Source organism: Sceloporus occidentalis, unplaced genomic scaffold, assembly GCF_023333645.1.
Source record: "Sceloporus occidentalis isolate IW3139 unplaced genomic scaffold, rSceOcc1.0.p SCAF_87, whole genome shotgun sequence".
Taxonomy (NCBI): domain Eukaryota; kingdom Metazoa; phylum Chordata; class Lepidosauria; order Squamata; family Phrynosomatidae; genus Sceloporus; species Sceloporus occidentalis.
Window position 1 is genome coordinate 4,242,512 of NW_028317067.1, and position 20,197 is coordinate 4,262,708.

The 20,197-nt window shown below is 41.8% G+C and overlaps 1 protein-coding gene across 1 annotated transcript in view; it reads right to left on the reverse strand.

Annotated features, from left to right (window-relative positions):
- The window catches only part of LOC149284947 (testis-expressed protein 11-like), a 44,012-nt gene that overhangs the window by 14,264 nt on the left and 9,551 nt on the right, over positions 1–20,197 (reverse strand). The window contains exons 6-21 of the mRNA XM_089496065.1: positions 19,794–19,874; positions 19,598–19,717; positions 19,305–19,385; positions 17,268–17,353; positions 15,704–15,761; positions 15,280–15,375; positions 13,146–13,227; positions 12,974–13,052; positions 12,378–12,529; positions 10,524–10,614; positions 9,054–9,175; positions 4,996–5,746; positions 3,269–3,665; positions 1,725–1,810; positions 1,510–1,560; positions 408–427 (exon numbers count right to left, since the gene is read on the reverse strand). Of these exons, the coding sequence (XP_089352191.1) occupies positions 408–427; positions 1,510–1,560; positions 1,725–1,810; positions 3,269–3,665; positions 4,996–5,746; positions 9,054–9,175; positions 10,524–10,614; positions 12,378–12,529; positions 12,974–13,052; positions 13,146–13,227; positions 15,280–15,375; positions 15,704–15,761; positions 17,268–17,353; positions 19,305–19,385; positions 19,598–19,717; positions 19,794–19,874 (2,353 nt within the window). The remainder of the gene's footprint in view (positions 1–407; positions 428–1,509; positions 1,561–1,724; positions 1,811–3,268; positions 3,666–4,995; positions 5,747–9,053; positions 9,176–10,523; positions 10,615–12,377; positions 12,530–12,973; positions 13,053–13,145; positions 13,228–15,279; positions 15,376–15,703; positions 15,762–17,267; positions 17,354–19,304; positions 19,386–19,597; positions 19,718–19,793; positions 19,875–20,197) is intronic.

The following is a 20,197-nucleotide window of genomic DNA, read 5'->3' on the forward strand; positions in this document are numbered from 1 at the left end:
CCCCTGCAGGTTGAACACAGGTTGCATTTTGCCATGCAAGTCAATGGAGCCCAGCGTTCTAATCACAATGTTATTAGTAAAATAAATAAGAACAAAAAATAAAAAAAGTTAACTAATGTAAAAATAATTCACAACTGATGGAAAGTGCATGGAAAGTGCATGGAAAGAATTACAAGACTAGCATTTTTAAATGTCTACATGGTGTCTAGTTGAAAAAAATGTATGATTTAATAAGCCGAATTGGCTGGGTTCAAAGATGGCCCAAATAGGACATGGGCAAAGACCGACGTTGAAATTCACAACTCCAAAATGTGGCCAAACATTCCAACAACCCTATGCATGGGGGTATCACTGTACTTGTGAGATGATGCTGAACACATTTTGGGGTGTTTGTCAGTGACATATACCAGGTGCTGTAAAATCAAACCTGAAGTAAAACGTGTGAGAAAAAACCACACAAAAATACTAATGCAAACTTTGACAAAGGCTGGTCGTAAAATGTGTGCATGCAAAGAGTTAAAATAACAGCTTTTGAAATACCCTAGGGTGTCTAGTTTTCAAACATTTATCATTTGATGGGGTAAATTGAATTGGCCAGCTTAAAGGATGTCCCAAATAGGGCATGGGGCAGACTTTTCAACACATATTCTGGGGTGTTGTTTGACATTGAACTATACTAGGATCTGTAAATTAATACACGAAGTAAAATGTGTGTGGAAAAAAAACAAATTACTATCACAAAGTTTGACAAAGACTGGTAGTAGGATTAATGCATGGAAAGGGTTAAAATACTAGCATTTAGCAAGTATGCATTTTAGCATACTAGCAAGTACCCTGGGGTGTCAAGTTATTAAATATATATGGTTTGATGGGGGGCAAGTTGAACTGACTTTGGCTTCAAAGATGTCCTAAACAGGACATGGGGCAGCATGACCAGATTTGGAAAAAAAAATTTGAAATAACAATATGCTACTTGTACTTATTGCCCTACAACTTGCAAAATAACATGAAAACGTTGAGTATTTCTAAACTAAGGAGAGATATTGGAATCTATTTGGCAGGTTTCGTCATTAGCTTTTGTATATATATATATATATATATATATATATATAAAAAATAAAACTTGTGTGGGTCCACTAAATGAGAGAAAGAAGAAAATTATGGCACCGCAGAATGTTAAGTCATTGTCATGAAGAGTACAAAAATAAAAATAAAAAACAGCTGTGTCCTTATTTGATTCCATCCAAGCCATTCATGGAGGTGAAGCTCAATGGGATAGGACCTTCATAATGTGAAATCAGTGAGATGAAGCTGCAACTCTTCTGCCAACTCCCTGTTTAGTAACGATACCCATTAGGTACCAATATATTGGTAACAACTGAAAAATGGCAATTGGTTTCCCCTAAAGGATTCCAACAATTATCAAGTTTAATTTTGTATGATCATAGTAAATTTTACCACATCTGGGAGTAAACATATTCCCATACTCATGCATAGTCTTGGTCTCACCTCTCTTCAGAAATGGATGCTTCACTTGAGAGTACAAGACGCACCAAACACCTACAGAGAAAAGGGCAGCTTTTACCGTGTCTTTTGAGGTTTAAAAACTGTAGCAATGACTAAGGTAACATTAAAAAAACGCATATCACTGACTGTTTTATGTTATCACTAGTATAGTTTTTTTACATAATGAGCCATATGTGTATCTTAGATAGCATCCTTACCTGAGGGAAATGAAAACCTGCTCGGTGTCAAGAGATTTGTCAACCAGGTATTCTAAAGCTTTTATAGCCACATCCCACAGCTTTTTCTAAAACAGAAAGAAAAATGTGTTGTGCAAGAGAAAATTCAAAATACTTGATGGTACAATTCAGATACCACCTTCTAAAATACAAATCTGTGTAATACATACACTTCAAGTTGCAAATAAGGAACTTCACTAATCTTTATGCTCACTTGTGCCTAGGAGGGGATACCAACCACACCACACTGCTGAGGCACAAGAAGGCTAAAAAGCTTGTCTGGAGTTGTTGGTTCCCTCATATGAAATTTGCCTCATGTTCTGGTTCCAGACTGCCCTTGTGTGCAGGATTAGACTGATATGCGGATGTAGATTTAGATGTAGGGGAGTCTAAATGGTAAAATTTAAGACTCCCACGAGCAGTGACACACTGTTGGGAGTTGTGACACACTGTTGGGACGTTTAGTAACCAGCGAAACGGAGACGTGAGCAGAGAACAACAGATTAAGCAACATAGATGGTTTTAGATAATTCAGGAACTAAAATAATAAATTCCAGGGGTCAGGCAAAATAGATAAAGCAGGTCAAACGCTAGTGTAGGCTATTAGGAACTATCACAGGCAAAGGTGTAGTGTAAAATGAGGGTTTAAATATCCCTCCACCAAACTGGATCCTCCTACCCACCTAATTAGGGGAGGAGGAAAAAAGTGAGAATTCTTGCCTGGGAATTCCTTGTCCATTTCCAAGGTGGCACAGGAGAAGAAGGCTCCGCCTACCAGGTAGGGCAGGAAATACTATAAAAAAAAAAAAAGGAGACCTCCCCCTTCCTCCCCAGTGTGGTTAAAAAGAAAGAGTAAAAGTGTGCCACCTTGGAAATGGACAAGGAAAAGGAATTCCCAGGCAAGAATTCTCACTTTCCTTGCCATTCCAGGTGGCACAGGAGAAGAATTAGCGAGATAGGGAGGGAAGGATTCCAGTCTGCAGGACACGACGACCAAATTGAGACTTGTCAGAGAGATGAAGATTCAGCCTGTAGTGCCTTACGAACGTATGAATCGACCTCCAGGTCGCTGCCTTGAAAATGAGAGACGGATTCACCCCGGAGAGTTCAGCCCAGGAAGTCGAGACGGATCTGGTCGAGTGTGCCTTCAGGCCGGAGGGAGGTACTCTTCCTGCGGAGATGTAACATAAGGTGATTGCGTCCTTAAGCCAGTGGCTTATGGAAGCCCTGGATACTGCTCTGCCCTTGCCTGTCCCCGCAAAGGACAGGAAGAGAGCGTTGGATTTCTTCCAGGCAGACGTACGCGAGAGATAAGACAGGATACACCTCCGCAGGTCTAGCGAGTGGAGTTCCAGCTCCATGGGATTCTTGGGATCCGGACACAAAGTAGGTAAGACGATCTCCTGATCCGAATGGAAAGGTGAGACTACTTTAGGGAGAAACTCTGGTGGTAAACTGAGGATAATGCAGTCCGGCAGAATCCTGAGAAAAGGCTCCACTCTGGAGAGCGCCTGGAGCTCACTCACCCTCCTAGCGGAAGTGAGGGCTACTAGAAGGACAACCTTGTAGGTGAGCAGCTTAAGAGAGGTATCCTCCAGAGGCTCAAAAGGAGACGTGGTGAGTTGGTGCAACACAAGGTTAAGGTCCAAAGGTGGAACCGACGGACGGAGCCTAGGGCGAAGTCTGCACATCCCCTTAGAAAATCTGCAGATCCAGGGATGGGAAGCCAGATTGGAGTCCAATAAGTTGCTGAGAGCTGAGATCTGGACCTTGATAGTAGCAGGTTGTAACCCCTTATCAAAGCCGTCTTGTAAAAAGCGCAGCACCTCACGGATGGATGGAGAGGATACTTCGTGCCCATTGCACCAGGTGATGAACGTTTCCCAAACCTTCTGGTATTTAGCAGCCGTAGTTTTCTTGCGGCTGGAGAGAATCGTTTCCACTACTGATTAAGTTAATCCCCTTGAGGTCAGGATGTCCCTTTCAGAAGCCATGCTGAGAGGTTGAGCCGGGAGGGATCTGGGTGGAGAACAGGGCCTTGAACGAGAATATCCTTCACCTGAGGAAGAAGCATGGGCTCGTCTACGGCCAGGTTGGTAAGGTCCGAAAACCAGATTCTTCGAGGCCAGAATGGAACAACCAGGATGACACTTTGAGGGTTTTACCGAATCTTCCGGAGCACTCTGGAGATAAGGGGAAGCGGAGGAAAAACATACGCGAGATCGAAGTCCCAGGTCTGCGAGAGTGCTTCCAGGGCTCAGGGACGGCCGACTGGAGAGAGAGAAAAAAAACTCCTTTACCTGTTTGTTTAGGTGCGTGGCCATCAGGTCTATCTGAGGATTACCCCATTTTTTTGTGATGAAGGCGAAGACCCTTTTGTTTAAGGACCATTCTCCCGGAAGAACTGAGTTCCTGCTGAGGTAATCCGCCTCCTGATTCAGTGAACCCTTGAGATGAACCGCGGAGAGAGTGCAGTGACTACACTCTGCCCATCGGCAGATCTGAGTGGTCAGGGTCTGCAGGCGCCTGCTTCTGGTGCCACCTTGTTTGGAAAGATAGGCCACAACAGTGACGTTGTCTGAAAGAATCCTGATGGACTTGTGTCGCAGGATTGTAGACCAGAACCTTAGAGCCCTCCAGACCGCTAACAGTTCTAGAAAATTGATGTGCGGGTCGGATTCCTGAGGAGACCAAGTTCCCTGGGTAATATACAGCACCCCAGCCTCTCAAACTGGCGTCGGTGGAAATTACCACCCAGTCTCTCGTCTGCCAAGAGAGCCCCTGTGAAAGATTCTTGGCTGTCAGCCACCATCGGAGTGACTCCCGAACGAAGGGAGAAAGTCGGACCTTCTTGCGAAAGGACATCCTGGAGCGATCCCAGTGATCCAGCAGGAACTGTTGAAGAGGTCTTGCATGAGCAAGTGCCCAGGGAACCGCTGAGATGGAGGAGGTCATTAGACCGAGCAAAGACATGATGGCTCTGATGGACACTGACTTGTTTGTTAGGACCGCATGTGTGAATTCCCTCAATCTTAGGATCTTGTCCCGAGGGAGAAACGTCTTCTGTACGTGTGAATCGAGGATCATTCCCAGAAAGGTACGACGTCTGTTTGGAAGCAACTGTGACTTAAGTCTGTTTACTAGCCATCCTAGATCGTGGAGAGAAAACTCCAGATGGGACTGGAGCAGAGTTGCTTAGGCCGCTACGAGTAGCCAATCGTCCAGATATTGGACCACCTTTATGCCTTTTTGCCTCAGAAAGGCCACGACCACCGACATGAGCTTCGCGAAGATCCGAGGTGCTGAAGCAATTCCAAAAGGAAGAGCCCGAAACTGAAAATGTCGAATACCTTGAGGTAATGGAACGGCCAGACGGAGGAATCTTTGGTGGTCTCTTCCGATGGGAACATGTATATAGGCATCCCGCAGGTCTATGGTGACCATGAAGTCCCCCAAAGAAATGATCTCTGTGGCGGACTTCGGGGATTCCACCCGGAACCTGTTGTATCTTATACAGGTCTTCACCACCTGTAGGTTGATTATTAGCCTGAATTTCCCGGATGGCTTTGGCACGACAAAGACGTGGGAGTAGTTTCCCTCTCCTATCTCCTGATGAGGAACCGGGACCAGAACCCTTTCGTGAATTAAGTTGTTGAGCGTGGAGAAGAAACCCGATCTTTTCCAAGGATCTGCAGGGGGCATGGACAGCAGGAATTTCCGGGGAGGTAGGCGAGTAAGCTCCACAGCATAGCCTTGTTCGATGATGCGAAGGACCCAGGGGTCTGAGGTGATCTCTTCCCAGGCATGAATGAAACCAGTCAACCTGCCCCCTACCTGAAGCCTGCTGGCGTCAGAACCTTCCTGCTTTACCGTCCCTGCCTCTTCCTCTTCCTCTCTGGAATCTTCCTCTTGCGTAGGGTTTACCCCGAAAGGACTGGTAGTCTTGATTGGAGGTTGAGGGCCTGTAGGACTCTCTGTCTCTTGGAGCTTTGTAATAATTCGACCTGAAACGAGGTGGTCCTTTCCTCTGAGGTAACCAGTGCTTGTCCCCCGTGGTGGATTCTAGGATCGTGTCGAGATCGCTGCCGAAGAGGTGGCTCCCCTGGAACGGAATGCTGCACAGCTTGTGTTTAGAGGCATTATCTGCAGACCACGACTTAAGCCAGAGAGCTCGCCTAGAAACCGCTGAAAGCGCAGTGGCTTTAGCAGACGTACGGACTGATTCAATGGAGGCATCGGAAATGAAATCAACTGCTAAGCAGGTGTCGGACAGTCCCTGGAATAGCTGCAAGGTCTTCCACCACCTGTTGGAGACAGATTTTAATGGCTCTAGAAGTTGACGCCATAGCAATAGCTGGACGAAAATTCACCGCTGCTGCTTCAAAAGACCTTTTGGCGGCGTTCTCAGCCCTCCAGTCCATGGGGTCTTCGTGGCCTTGGCTACTGCGGTGTCGACTTTCGGGACTTCCCAGGCCTCAGAATTCTTATTATTGAAAGGAAAAAGCTTCTTGGTTCTGGAGGATGTGAAGAATCTCCTGTCAGGATATTTCCACTGCTCCGTGATAATGGCAGAAAGTAAATCGTGGACTGGAAAGGTCTGCGGTTTCCTAGAGTGACCCTGAAAAGGATCTGGTTTTGCAACTGGTATGTCATCCTGTAGATTCAAAGTAGATCTGACTGCAGAGATGAGTTTCCCTGTTTCTTCGACTGGAAAGAAAAAGGTTTCTTCTTTAATCTCCCCGTCCTCATCAGAGGACTGTGAGTCATTCGACTGGTAGTCATATTCAGAAAAAGGAGCCGAATAATCTTCCGGGTTATCTGGGAGATAATTTGGTGGACCCTGCTGGTAAGGTTGTTGCTGGGGTACAGGTGCCTGAGAGGCGCTTGCCATGGCTCGAAAACAGTCAAATTTCCACTGCTCCGTGATAATGGCAGAAAGTAAATCGTGGACTGGAAAGGTCTGCGGTTTCCTAGAGTGACCCTGAAAAGGATCTGGTTTTGCAACTGGTATGTCATCCTGTAGATTCAAAGTAGATCTGACTGCAGAGATGAGTTTCCCTGTTTCTTCGACTGGAAAGAAAAAGGTTTCTTCTTTAATCTCCCCGTCCTCATCAGAGGACTGTGAGTCATTCGACTGGTAGTCATATTCAGAAAAAGGAGCCGAATAATCTTCCGGGTTATCTGGGAGATAATTTGGTGGACCCTGCTGGTAAGGTTGTTGCTGGGGTACAGGTGCCTGAGAGGCGCTTGCCATGGCTCGAAAACAGTCAAAGGTAAACTGAAGTTCCCCCTTTAACCAGGAGGTAAATTCCGTCGTGGAAACTTCTTTAGGCCGAGAGCAGGAGTTGCACGTTTTGGCCGAAGGGTCATGCAGGGTCTTTTTGCAGGATTTGTGTTTCGTCTTTCCCACAGATTTCCTATGTGGGGAGGCTTCAGGAGCGATATCCTGATTTTTATCTGACATGACTGAGGAGAAAAAACACAAGCTGTAACCGCAGAAAACAATGGCATAGGCAACGTAAAACTTCTTCCAAGCCAAGAGGGCAACACCTACTTGAAATAGCAGTAAACAATCCTCAGGCACAGGCAGGCACAATAGCAGAGAAGTAGATACAATACTACAGCACAGAAACGAAGAGCAAGGAAAGATCTTACCCGTTCTGGCGTTTTATACAGAGGCATTTAGGTGCCCAGGACCGGAAACCTCACATCCGGAAATTCACAGCCAATTGACCTCTTGTGACCCCGGGTCGCTGCACTGGAAGTGAAGCCGATTGGACATATGAACGTGTGCCGAGAAACCGGCACAGCCGGTTAGAGATCTCCTCCTGCCGTGCCACACTCTGAGGAATCCCCGGGACAGAGTGAACCGAAGCCCGAGGACACACATCCCAGTGAGCCCCCTGGGCTGTGGGCAGAGCCGAACGAGGGATGAGCCTCGTGTGCGTTGCCGCGATGAACGCGGAGTTGCAGTCTCCGAGGCTGCACCACGAACCCTGGATCCACACGGGACCTCTGCCGGGTATCAACAAAGGACGCCCCCCCCGGGGCTCCGAGAAAATAAAAAAGGGAAGTAGAGGTAAGCTTCAGCCTAACCGCTACCTGAGTAGGGCAGGAAACAACACAGGGGAGGAAGGGGGAGGTCTCCTTTTTTTATAGTATTTCCTGCCCTATCTGGTAGGCGGAGCCTTCTTCTCCTGTGCCACCTGGAATGGCAAGGAAAGATAAATATCATGAGAGTTAGCATGCGCAAACGGCTCTCATGACGTCGAGACGCACCCCGTCGAGAGCAGCGGGCTGAATGCGTGGGCTGCATCTCGGCATCCCTGCTCGCGGAAGAGACGGGACCACGGAGGAGGTAACACACACCATATGGCAGGGTATTAGGATACTGTCTGTTCTCAGTTAAGCTACTTTCATACATCTTTGTCCATATTAAGGACACATTAAGTACAAATCTCATGAACATATTCTCTCAGAATAATACCTTTTTAGATCTGGCTACAAAACACACAGAAAAAAAGCATAACTTAAGGAGCCTGTCTCCTTAGGAAAGCAGATATTCATTCAAGAAACGCATGTTAACATGTGAAGATTTTTTTTACATGGGTGTATTATGTTCTACAAGTTGTTAAGGTTTTACAACATACTTGCATAAACAGTCCAAAACCAGCTATGGACACATGATGGCAGCACAAGACAGCAATGAAAACATTACTGGAGAACACATTTAATATGATATTGGTTTTCACACGTATCTGTATCCAAAAAGAAGACACAACAGGTCCCACGCAAACATAGCTATAACAATTTAAATCGGATCAGAGAGGAAAAAAATATCCTATTTTCTATCAGTGTGACTGCTGGAGAACTCCTATGTAGTGGTGAATACTAAATGAGCACGCTGCTGACTTCATTGCTAAAAGATGATGAAACTAAGCTACATAACATTTGTACATTTGTCCTAGTACTAGATGGTTTAACTTTGCACCCAAATTTGGGTGAGCCTCTTCCAAACTATCTGTCCAGCCTCCCATAAAAAGTAAGGTGTGCACAGCAGATGCATGTTTCTATAGTGATTGAACAGATTCCCGGTAGAAAACCAGAAGTGTGAAGTGGTATATTGAATAAATTCCTGTGCAGATAAGATTTATTGTTCAAAAATAAAATCAGTTACATGAAGTACATTTCAACACCATCCTTTGGATTCAATTGCATAAATCCCAAGACAAAGACACATGAAACAGGCCAAGGCTGGTGCTGCCTGTACGTACATGACAGTATAATGTTGGCATGCTGAGATTCTCTTACCTCCAAGGCTATCTGTGCTGCCAGGCTTAGCAGGTCGGTGTCTGAGCAGCTCTGCTCCTCGAGAAAACCTTTTGATTTCGACTGGGTTGCAATACTCCCCATGGCAGACAAAGCATTCATTGCTGCAGTAGTAATTATAATGATAAGTTATGTAACCCACAATGTGTTTTTTATATTTTTACCACTGAATACACAAAATATGATTTGTAATTTATGATGTAATATATAAGTGCACAAAACATGTGAATACAAATACTGCATGTCTTGATTTAACAAAAATAATGAGAATAGTGGTTTGTTAGAGAACACATCAAAGGTATGCAAGGAAGGACAAATGTAATAAGATATAAGGCTTTGCAGGAGGACCTTGGTAGAAATTGGGAAAAGCATGGGCAAAATGGTTGAAGCTACCACTAAATCACTAAAAAAACAGTGAGCATCTTGATGCATGTTTGTTAAACCAATATAACTCTCTGCTTCATATGTGCTGCTTCTCCTTAGCATTTTCTGCATCTCTGGACCCCACATAACCATCTAAGTTCCCCCAGCATGACTGGTTGCTCATGTTCCAAGTCTTACTGTGGACCAGCCCTGCACAACATGTCAAAGCTTTATTAAGTAAAGAGGAGCACTAAATCAATTCATAGTGGCATAAAGTGGGTATACATTTACAAGAGCGCCTACCTTCCAAGACATTATTTTCGAGCAGAGCTAGTTTATATAAGCTGAAGTGAGTGAAGATGTTCCCTGGATCGGAGCACTCTGCTTCTTTTATTGCCTCCCTGGCCTGTAAAACAGCCGTATACTATAAACAATACAACATCCAGTCTTTGCTGGGGCCAATCATAATGATGAGGTAATGTAGCACTAAAAAATCTAGTCCCAAAGCACCAAATCTAAAGACATTAAGGCATGTGCTTCAAAGTACTATAGCCCATGGCAGGCAACAACCTCACTGTGCAAAACCAGTGAAATCCTCAACCCCCCCCCCAAAAAAAAAGCCAAGTGCTACTTTCTACAAATCGGTTATACATCTTGTTCCCCACCTTCTAAAGCACTTAAATATCTCTAAATGTTTTTTTGTTTTTCTACAGTAGAGTCACAGACTTTAAAAGGTGCAAATAACAACATTCTGTTTGGGTGACCTTGTGCAGATCATTAAGACGAAGGAGGCAGGTGGCCCGGTTTCTCTGGAGTTTGGCAAGGTTCGGCTCTGGATGGTCAGCAACATGAACGCTTAATGAATAGTTGTACCACTGGAGAGCTTCTGCGTAGTTATTAGTCTGTGGATAACAGCAGTCATACCCAATGTCAAAGCAAAGACTTAATATTACACATATAATATAATATAAAAATATGACTGCATATCTCCACAGGACTAACATACTTAATAAGTACTGCTGTCTATTGGATGTCCATGAAAACATTAGAGAACCCTAGCAATACCATTTCTTTCTTTAAAACTCATACTGGACCTCAAAGCTTTTGGCTGCATTGTCCCAAAGAATGTGGTGGAACATGTTCAGAGTCTCTTGGGATAGCTTCTTTCCAGTGTAATGACCTGAGATAAAAAAACAAACGTTGGGTTAGCTTTTGAAACAGAACATGCCTAAAAGTTTCATTATGGGCAGTCATTTTCTTTTAGGACATACACTGAATGGCCACTTTATTAGATACACCTGTTCATTTGCTTGTTAACACAAATAGCTAATCAGCCAATCACATGGCAGCAACTCAATGTATTTAGGCATGTAGACGTGGTCAAGACAACTTGCTGGAGTTCAAACCGAGCATCAGAATGTGGAAGAAAGGGGATTTAAGTGACTTTGAACGTGGCATGGTTGTTGTAGCCAGACGGCTGGTCTGAGTATTTCAGAAACTGCTGATCTACTGGGATCATGCACAACCACCATAATAAAAAATATCCAGTGAGCAGCAGTTGTGTGGATGAAAATGCCTTGTTGATGTCAGAGGAGAATGGGCCGACTGATTTGAGATGACAGAAAGGCAACAGTAACTCAAATCACCACTCGTTACAACCAAGGTATGCAGAATACCCTCTCTGAACGCACAACACTTTGAACCTTGAAGCAGAGGGGCTACAGCAGCAGAAGACCACACCGGGTGCCACTCCTGTCAGCTAAGAACAGGAAACTGGGGCTACAATTCGCACAGGCTCACCAAAATTGGACAATGGAAGACTGGGAGAACATTTGTCCCAGGGAAAGAACATTATTTGCTGGTAATTTGGAAACAATGGTAAAAGTCACTGGAGTGTAGCAAATGGGGAGCAGGGTGGGCCAGTGCTCCAACAGCACTAATTACTATTTAAAATACAGACCAGAGCATGTATTCTAGACAGAAGGACTACAGGTGTAGACAAATTGGAGCTCATCTGTGCCTGATCAATTAGCCGGCAGTGTGTAAAAAGAAGGGGTCATCCTGATGCAGCAGAGATAATTCATTGTTAATCAAGGATAGCTGATGGACTGAGGAGTGGCTTTCTCTAAAAGTTGTCTGAATTATTGGCAAGAGGGAAAGCCACCCAATTGGAGAAAGATGTTGCTTTCTACCAAGTCCTCAAGCAAGTTTGTTTTGACTGCTGTTCATTTTCACTGAATAAACATTGCAAACTGGATGTGTCCTGGGTGTCATAAATCATACATATATACACATACACATTCAATCTTTACGTTCTTCCCATTAGCTAAGGCACTCCTCCTCACTTATCACCTCTTTCTTTTCCCGTCTATAAGATTTCACTCGTGCTGCCCCATATCTCTGGAACCTACTTCAGCCTAACCTTAAGCTTTCACCCTTCCAACATTCAAGAAGCATTTCAAAAACCACTTTTTCAAGAGAAGCCATACCATCTCAGCTGCTAGAACCCCCTGTCACTGATAAAACCCCACACTACCTCTCACCCTTTCTATTAAGAAAATACATGGCAATATGGCAAATGGAGGAATTCGGAAGAAATAATACAATGATTCATTGGTGTATGATGACCAAAAGACTATATACAGTCAAAGTGCATGAGATCCATTCAGTAATAATAATAATTATTATTATTTTCAAGGGGTGGCTTACACAATAGGTAAACACCACCTAAGGTTAAGAACTGGTTATTATGTTACTGCAAGAAAGCTTATTTTTTTCATATACCACCTATGACAAATATTTTTTCATATACCACCTATGACCAAAGGTGGTTCATATACCACCTATGACATCCATCCTGCCAGCATCCAGGCAGGAATGTTCTCTTATTTCTATCTACATGTCCATTTATTTCCCATCCCTTGTTATTCTGTTGAAATATACCTGTTATTAGATCTTCAATCTTCTGCTGTGCTAAAAGTACCTTCCCTCGTTGCAGCAAAAGTTCAATTTGTAGAATCAGGGCTTTTCCAAAATCAGGGGAGTCTTCAAACTGCCCACAGACCATCTTGAGGAATTCAAATCCCACACAGTCCCTGAAAAGGCATAACATAATATCATATTATATACTATCAATATGTGAAAACTCAATGGCTTAGTGAACACTTTGAACCACATAATATCGTTAAGCATATATGTAATGCATCAAAAACAAACAGCTTCCAATCTCAATCGCTTCAGAAAACCTAATTGAGTTGTATACTACACAAGCAGGATTTACTAATGCTACCACCCCAGAGAATGTTAAGAATAAACAGGAAAGGAGGCATAAAAAATTAATTAGTGTACTCGTATGTCTTATCGTTACACCAGTAATTTTTTTTAGAGATAAGCATGCAAATTGAAAGTTTGTTTCTGACACCACACTAAGCAAGGTGATTATAACATATATTATGAGACAAAAACAACATGCATGAGAGAATAACCTAGAACATACAACAAACATGTACAAACTGAAGAACATTTCTGAAATTCCTTGCCTTCTATGTTCTAGTAGTAGTTTTGCTGTGCTCAGATAAATCTCCAGCGATAGTTTATGATGCAGCATCTCTGTGACGGCTGAAAGGGTTTAAAGAATAACAAATAAAATAGTATGCTGATTTGGCATAAATACAGATCATCGTAATTTTACCCTAATCCAAAGCATCTCACCCATATCGATGACATCATCAGGTACGGCACATCTCAAAAGAATTTTCACCTTCAAAAAAAGGCCAGCGGGATGTACACTTTCCTAGTCATTCGAATGCAAGGGTTGTCAGAAAAGAAAAGCAGGTGTGGGGGGGGAAAAACAGAGAATTGCTATGGTTCACAGTACAGTTTTCTGCATGGATAGTACTGTATAAAGAGAAAATCATACATTTCTTTAATTTTAAAATCCCTTGTTATAGGGCTCTAACAACTAATCTATAATAATCGATAATGAAAATCATTGCCAACAAATTTCATCGATTAGTTGAATCGATTTTATGATATATAAGATGAGGGTTTCTTCAGAGCAAACGCTCTGAAAAATACCCTTCGTTTTATAATCCGACTTCAAATAGAGGTCGGATAATAACACTAAAATCCAGATTCCTCGCAGCGCTGCAGGGGACCTGGATCCTCCTCTCTGGCAGCCGGTGGGCATCTGTGCTTCCTTAAGTCATCCTCGAGATTTCATCCCCACATTTCCATGATCAGAAAAAAAATCATCATGTGGCTATAAAAGTCTGACAAGGCAACAAGTGCAAGTGAATCCACCCTCATTTAGACAGTAACGTTGTATCCTACATAAGAATAAGGACATAGTTGCAGCAGAGGGTTTATGTACACTTGCTTTGCGAGAACGGACACATAACAAACAGCATGACACCAGCACGCCAGTTCATCTTTCGAGTGTCTTGAGTGCAAATTATATGACAACGATTACATGCATTGATAAGTGAAAAAATGTAGTGCTTCATTTAAAGTACATTTTCATTGTACACACATGCTCATTGTGTAAATTAACCCCTTAACGTCCAATGACGGCCCAGGCACGTCAGACACAAAAGGTCAGGTACGTCAATTCATTAAACAAGCATAGAAAGTGACCAATGATCACTTTCTTCGCTTAAATGGTGTTGCTGTAATGACTCGATGTCGAGGCATTCAGCAACACCAAGATCACCATGTCTGGCCCCTCCCCGTTTTAAAAGAGATTAGGAGGCGATCAACTTTTGCCTCCTAAACTTCAATGATGTTGCTGAAATGCCTTTCAGGCATTCAGTGACACGGAACACTGACCTCAGGACATGTGGGACCGATCCGGAGAGCGGTCACAACCGCCACTGCGAGTGATTTTGCCACTCGCAAGATGGCAGCACATCCTTTAAAGGAACAAAATTGGGAACGTTTGCTATAGGGTCTTCTGACCCTTTTGAGAACTCTGGCTCCACTTGCAGGTTGAATACAGGTACAGACTGACCGAAAGGTGGAAAAATGCGCACTTCCCAAATGTGCACTTTTAGCCCCCAAACACCAAACGCATGCATGGGTGGTATCACTGTACTCGAGAGATGTTGCTGAGCGCATTTTGTTTGATAGTGAAGAATACCTGGAGCTATAAAGTTATACCTGGACTACAATTTGTGTGAAAAAAAAATATAAAAAAAAACTTTGGCAAAGGCTGGTGGTAGAAGCTCATGCATAGAAAGGGTTAAAATACCAGCATTTGAAATACCTTGGGGTGTTTAAAATATATGGTTTGATGGGGTAAATTGCATTGGCCAGCTTTAAAGAAACCCAAAATAGCACATGAGGCAGAATGACCAGATTTGGAAAATAATTGGTTTTGAAACAGCAAAACGCTACTTGTGCTTATTGCCCAATAATTTACAGAAAAAAGCAAAAAAAACATTGGGTATTTCTAAACTCAGGACAAATAGTAGAATCTTTTTTAGCAGGTTCATTAGTTTGGATGAGTAAAAGATTTTTCAAATAAAAGTGAGAAAGTGTGTTTTTTTTGTTTTTGTTTGTTTTCATATTTTATTATTTTTTTTTATAGGAAATTAGATATGATCAAACAATCTTCTTGTCCTGAAAAAAACAATATATAACTTGTGTGGGTTCACTAAATGGGTGAGAAGAAAATTACATCTAAACATGAGCACCGCAAAAGTGTTAAAACAGCCTCGGCCCCAAAGGGTACAAAAAGTAAAAAACAGCCTGGTCCTTAAGGGGTTAATGTGGGGTATGGCTGAATTCCATTATGCAAGTAATAAGTATGCAAAAATAAGTGAAAAAGCATAAATGCCTGCCATACCTCATTAGCCATTCTGACAGCATTTAGAGCCTTATCTTGGTATAATCTGCAGTCCCATTCCAGGTACACTGTTGCTAGTAGTCTCAGCACCTTGGCCTGTACACACCAAAGCAGTAGTAAAAAATAATAGTGAATAATACTATTGCTCACGAGAAGATGTATCCATTAATGCACAAATATCATTCCCAAATACTTGACACCATCCAGAACTACAATTAACTATTACTATTTTAAAACATTACAATTTTGCAAGGTAGCCTTATCTTTCAGTCTCACAGTTAATTGATTCATTTTGCATATACAGACTGTAGAGGTTCATCTGTTTCCATTCCTGCTGGCACAAGCTTTTATTAAAAATCTTGAGCTAGGTTACACAAATCCATTATAACTACTTATTCCAACCCCTAATCTCAACAGCATGTACCTGCATCTCTGGTCCAGGGCCGTATCTTTTATCAATATTTCCAATTTCATAGCTCTGGCTAGAAACGAAAAACAATCACAAAACAGAGGAAGCAACTGTATAAAAAGTTATTACAGATATGTTGTTACATGTTAGCAACCCAATTGGAGGAACACCGCCTGTGTAACCATTTTATCAATATTGGTGTAGGTGAATTTAATGAGCTAAAATGCAATATTTTGTTCAATATGTTCCTTTCCTTGGTCTTTTACACAGGCATGCCTTTTTCTTTTGTCTGACAGCTGACACAGTTTCTATATTTAAAAAAATGAACCCCTTAACCACTAATTAACAAGACACAACATATGTACATAATTAGAACAATAAAAAAAATAATTACATGGATAAAATGGATGACCTTTAAACAGGTAGTGGGCCAAAGTACAGATCAGGTTACAAAAAAAATCCAAAATGTTGAACATCCCACAGATCACCATTAAATCCATTATTCAGAAATTGAAAGAATAAGGCACCACAACAAACCTGCCAAGAGAGGGTCATCCACCAAAACTCACGGACCAGGCAAGCAGGGTATTAATCAGAGAGGCAACAAAAATACCACAGCTGCAAAGTAGAGGACTGCATTGGGATGCGGGCACGGGCGGTCCTTCAGGTGTTGCGGGCGGGAGCGGGGGGTCAGACACTGTACATGCGGGTCCCAGTAATCCCGCACAGTCCCGCAAGGCTGCCTTCGCGCTGCTCCCTTGCAGCGTCTCCTCTCTTGTTCCGCCCAGTTTAGGTAAGTGGTGGGCGTGATTGACCACATACGTGGCGGGAACGGGCGGGATTGACCACATAGGTGAGGGGATTGGACACGTATGTTGGGGGAGCGGGCGGTAATGGTCACAAAGTCAGCTGGAGCAGGATTAAAAAAACAATTCCACACAGGGCTCTACTGCAAAGCTCCACAGCAGAAATTGGAACATCTGTCCATAGGACCACTTTAAGCCGTATACTCCACAGAGCTGGGCTTTACAGAAGAGTGGCCAGAAAAAAAAGCCATTGCTTAAAAATAAAAAATAAGCAGACACGTTTGGCTGTTTGCCAAAAGGCATGTGGGAGACTCCCCAAACATATAGAAGAAAGTACTCGGGTGAGACTCAAATTGAGATTTTTGGCCATCAAGGAAAACACTGTCTGGCACGCGGTGCAAGCAGCTTGCATTACATAACTTAGCTGAGTTTTTTTGTCTCCCTGTACCCAGTTCCGACCAGCCCTTTGTGAACAATTTTATAATTATAATATGATATGAGGGGCAGTGCAGGCTGGGTGCAAATGTTATTATTAAGAATCATTCACACAGCTATGTCAATATAGAAGTGAATACTAAGAGTTAGGGCTCTGTATGATGTTAAATTACACCTTTCATAACGCTCTATAAAGGTTAATTACTATGTAGGGTTTTCTAATTATTGTATAACAGAACTATTTACGTCACTGAGCATTGTCACTTTTCGATCTAAAAGCAAGTTGTGTTTGCAGCCTTCACAGACTGATCCAGGAGAAAGGGTTACCAGGTACATACCTCAGCCAATAAGAACTTTGCTCATATATGACCTCTTCATATGACTCCACTCCAAAGTTGTAGCAAAGAATTGCCAGATGTCCAGCCTGTGAGCCAAAATAATGAAACAGAAAATAGTATTTTCACATTGAAATAAAACATCTCCCTGTAATAAAGAAACAGTCTTTGAGTTTATATTAGTTTAAATATGAACTCTCCTCATTCCACCAGTACGATGCAGTGTTTCTACTAGAAGTAGATAAAGGACTGTTGATGCAATGGCATTCCAGCTTGTCTACCACTGACAAGGACAGGTCATTATTGAACCAAGCAACAAGGGGGAAAGCACTGGGAGTACCCAATGTTCCTGTCTAGATGGAATGAGAAACAAATATAGTTTGATTTCTGGGGAAAAAAAATCACATAACTGATAGCACAAATGTGCAATATGGATGGCAAGCCAAGGTAGTTTATCTTGGAAGAATGGACGAGTTAGCACTTCATAATGCATGCTGTGGCAATATGAAATTATTTATATTGATCAAATAAACACTCTTGTCTGGTGGTATTTTTTAATGGTTCACAATAAATATCCATTATGCTCCATTTCACCCCTACTGTTTCAGAAGCACTAGTAACATTCAGAGTGTAAGACAGAAGGATTTAATAAAAATAATTTAAAAATACAGTGAAACCCACATTCAGCATGGTTAATTTTTAAATAATATTCTTGAATGTAAATACATGGTTTAATGTATTATTTCTGGAAGTACCATATAAGTTTCACCTTAGAGCTTACCCTTGATGCAATATTATGGTATGGTTTGACAAAATACTAAAGAAGAATAATCAAAATAATGGAAGATTGAACCCCTTAAGGACAGAGCTGGGGGACAATAGCTCGTTGGGCTGTGCTCATGTTTAGCTATAATTTTCATCGCTTTCATTTAGTGTACCCACACGAGTTAATTTTTTTTAACAAGTTTTTTCTTTAGATTTCTTTTTTTGGATAGCATTATTTTGATCATATCATCTAATTTACTGTACAAAATATATAAAATGTGTATGCTTTTTGCAAGCTATAGAGCAAGTAGTATAAGTAGCATATTTCAAAAACTTTTTTTTTTTTTTTTTCAAAACTGGTCACTATGCCCCATGTCCTATTTGGGACATCTTTGAAGCCGGCCAATTCAATCTGCCACCATCAAACCACATATGTTTAAAAAAACAGACACCCCAGGATATTTGAAATGCTTTGAATTACATCTTCCACTAGCCTTTGTCAAAATTTGTGGTTTCTTTTGTGTCCCCCCCCCCACACACACATATTGTACTTTAGGTATGAAGTTCCTGGTATATGGCCTTAAAACATGTTCAGCAACACCTCCTGAGTACAATTATACCACCCATGCATAGGTATCCTGGGTTGTTTGTTGGCTTCAATGGCACATTTGGGAGGTGTGCATTTTTCAATTTGGAATTTTTGCATTTGGTAATCCTGCGCCATGTGTTATTTGGGACGGCCTTAAAGCCAGAAAATTCAATTTGCCCCAATCAAAGTGGGTTTTCGGTGTTGTTGAATGCCTTGATATCAAGGTACTTCAGCAACCCCATTTGAGCTTAGGAAGCAATCGTTGATCATCTCCTAACTTCTTTTAAAGCAGGAGCGAGCAAACGGGGCCCATGCTGCAGTTTTCAGTGTTGCTGAATGCATTGATATCAAAGGCATTATAGTAACACCATTTGGGAGAAGAAAGCAATATTTGATCGCTTTCTAAACCATTTTAAGCACATGAAGTGCCAGGCACGTCAATTGTTGTCTACAGGATGAATTTCCTTGATGTCGATTGTCATCAAGGAGTTAAGGAAATTTCCCTTTGCTTCATTTTTTTTTAAAATACATACATTATGGCTTGACATTTAATTTAATCAAGAAACAGGAAAATGTAAATAAAGGAGTTGTACTACTGTGATCATTACCTATAAATTGTTCCGTAGAAAGTGTTTAAAACATCTCCCAGCAAAACAGTAGACAATGTGAATCTCTGTCATTCCTACCTCTTTTGGTTGTCTAAGCAGCATATCTTTGCACCTCTGAATTCTCAGGGAGGCAGTTTCAAAATCTTTTTTTGCCACTGCCTAAAACAAACAAACATTCACCAAGTATTAAGAGTATCTATAAAACCGACTAAATTGTTCCCAACAGAATCCATATTTGCCATTGTGCAAATAGTAATAATCAATAAAGCAAATCAGTAATAAAAAAGTAAACAGACAACTCACATTAAGAAAAGTAAGGGAATCTCACTGCTTTGACTCCCTGTGTCCAAAAGGTCAGTCACATAACTTACCGCTTCTGCCTGGTATGTCAGCACTTTAAAGAGATCTTTTTCCACGTAGGTTTTGTGTACATTCATGTCTGCTTCTTCAGAGCTCCTCTGTGTAAGGATGGCATACAACTTCTCCAGACTCTAGCAAAAGCAAGAGAAACAAGGATTACAGGAATAGCATTGGCCTAGCCAACCATATGTAAAACTAACCACTTACATTCAAGGCAATTTCAAGGAACCAGCTGGAAAGTTCAGGCATTCCTACATCTATCCAGCCTTTTCCAGTTTTTATTGCCATCTAAAAAACAGAGAACGCATACTTGTTTTAATTCCTGTCATTGTTATTCCTTTCCTAACAATTGTGTATTTTTAGGTACAACACAACAAAGAATATAATGTTTTTTTCTATTATGAATGCACAAATGTATAACCGAGTTGTATATTTCTTATTTCAGCTCTAACTGACTCAAATTACAGCTAAAACCTTTTGGTAATAAGATAGAGAGAAAAAATGTATTTGGTAAATTTACCGATGTATTTTAAACTGTCTCCCTAGACACATTATATGCTATACATTTGTTTACATTGAGATACGAATGAATATGTCTATCAATGTCACAT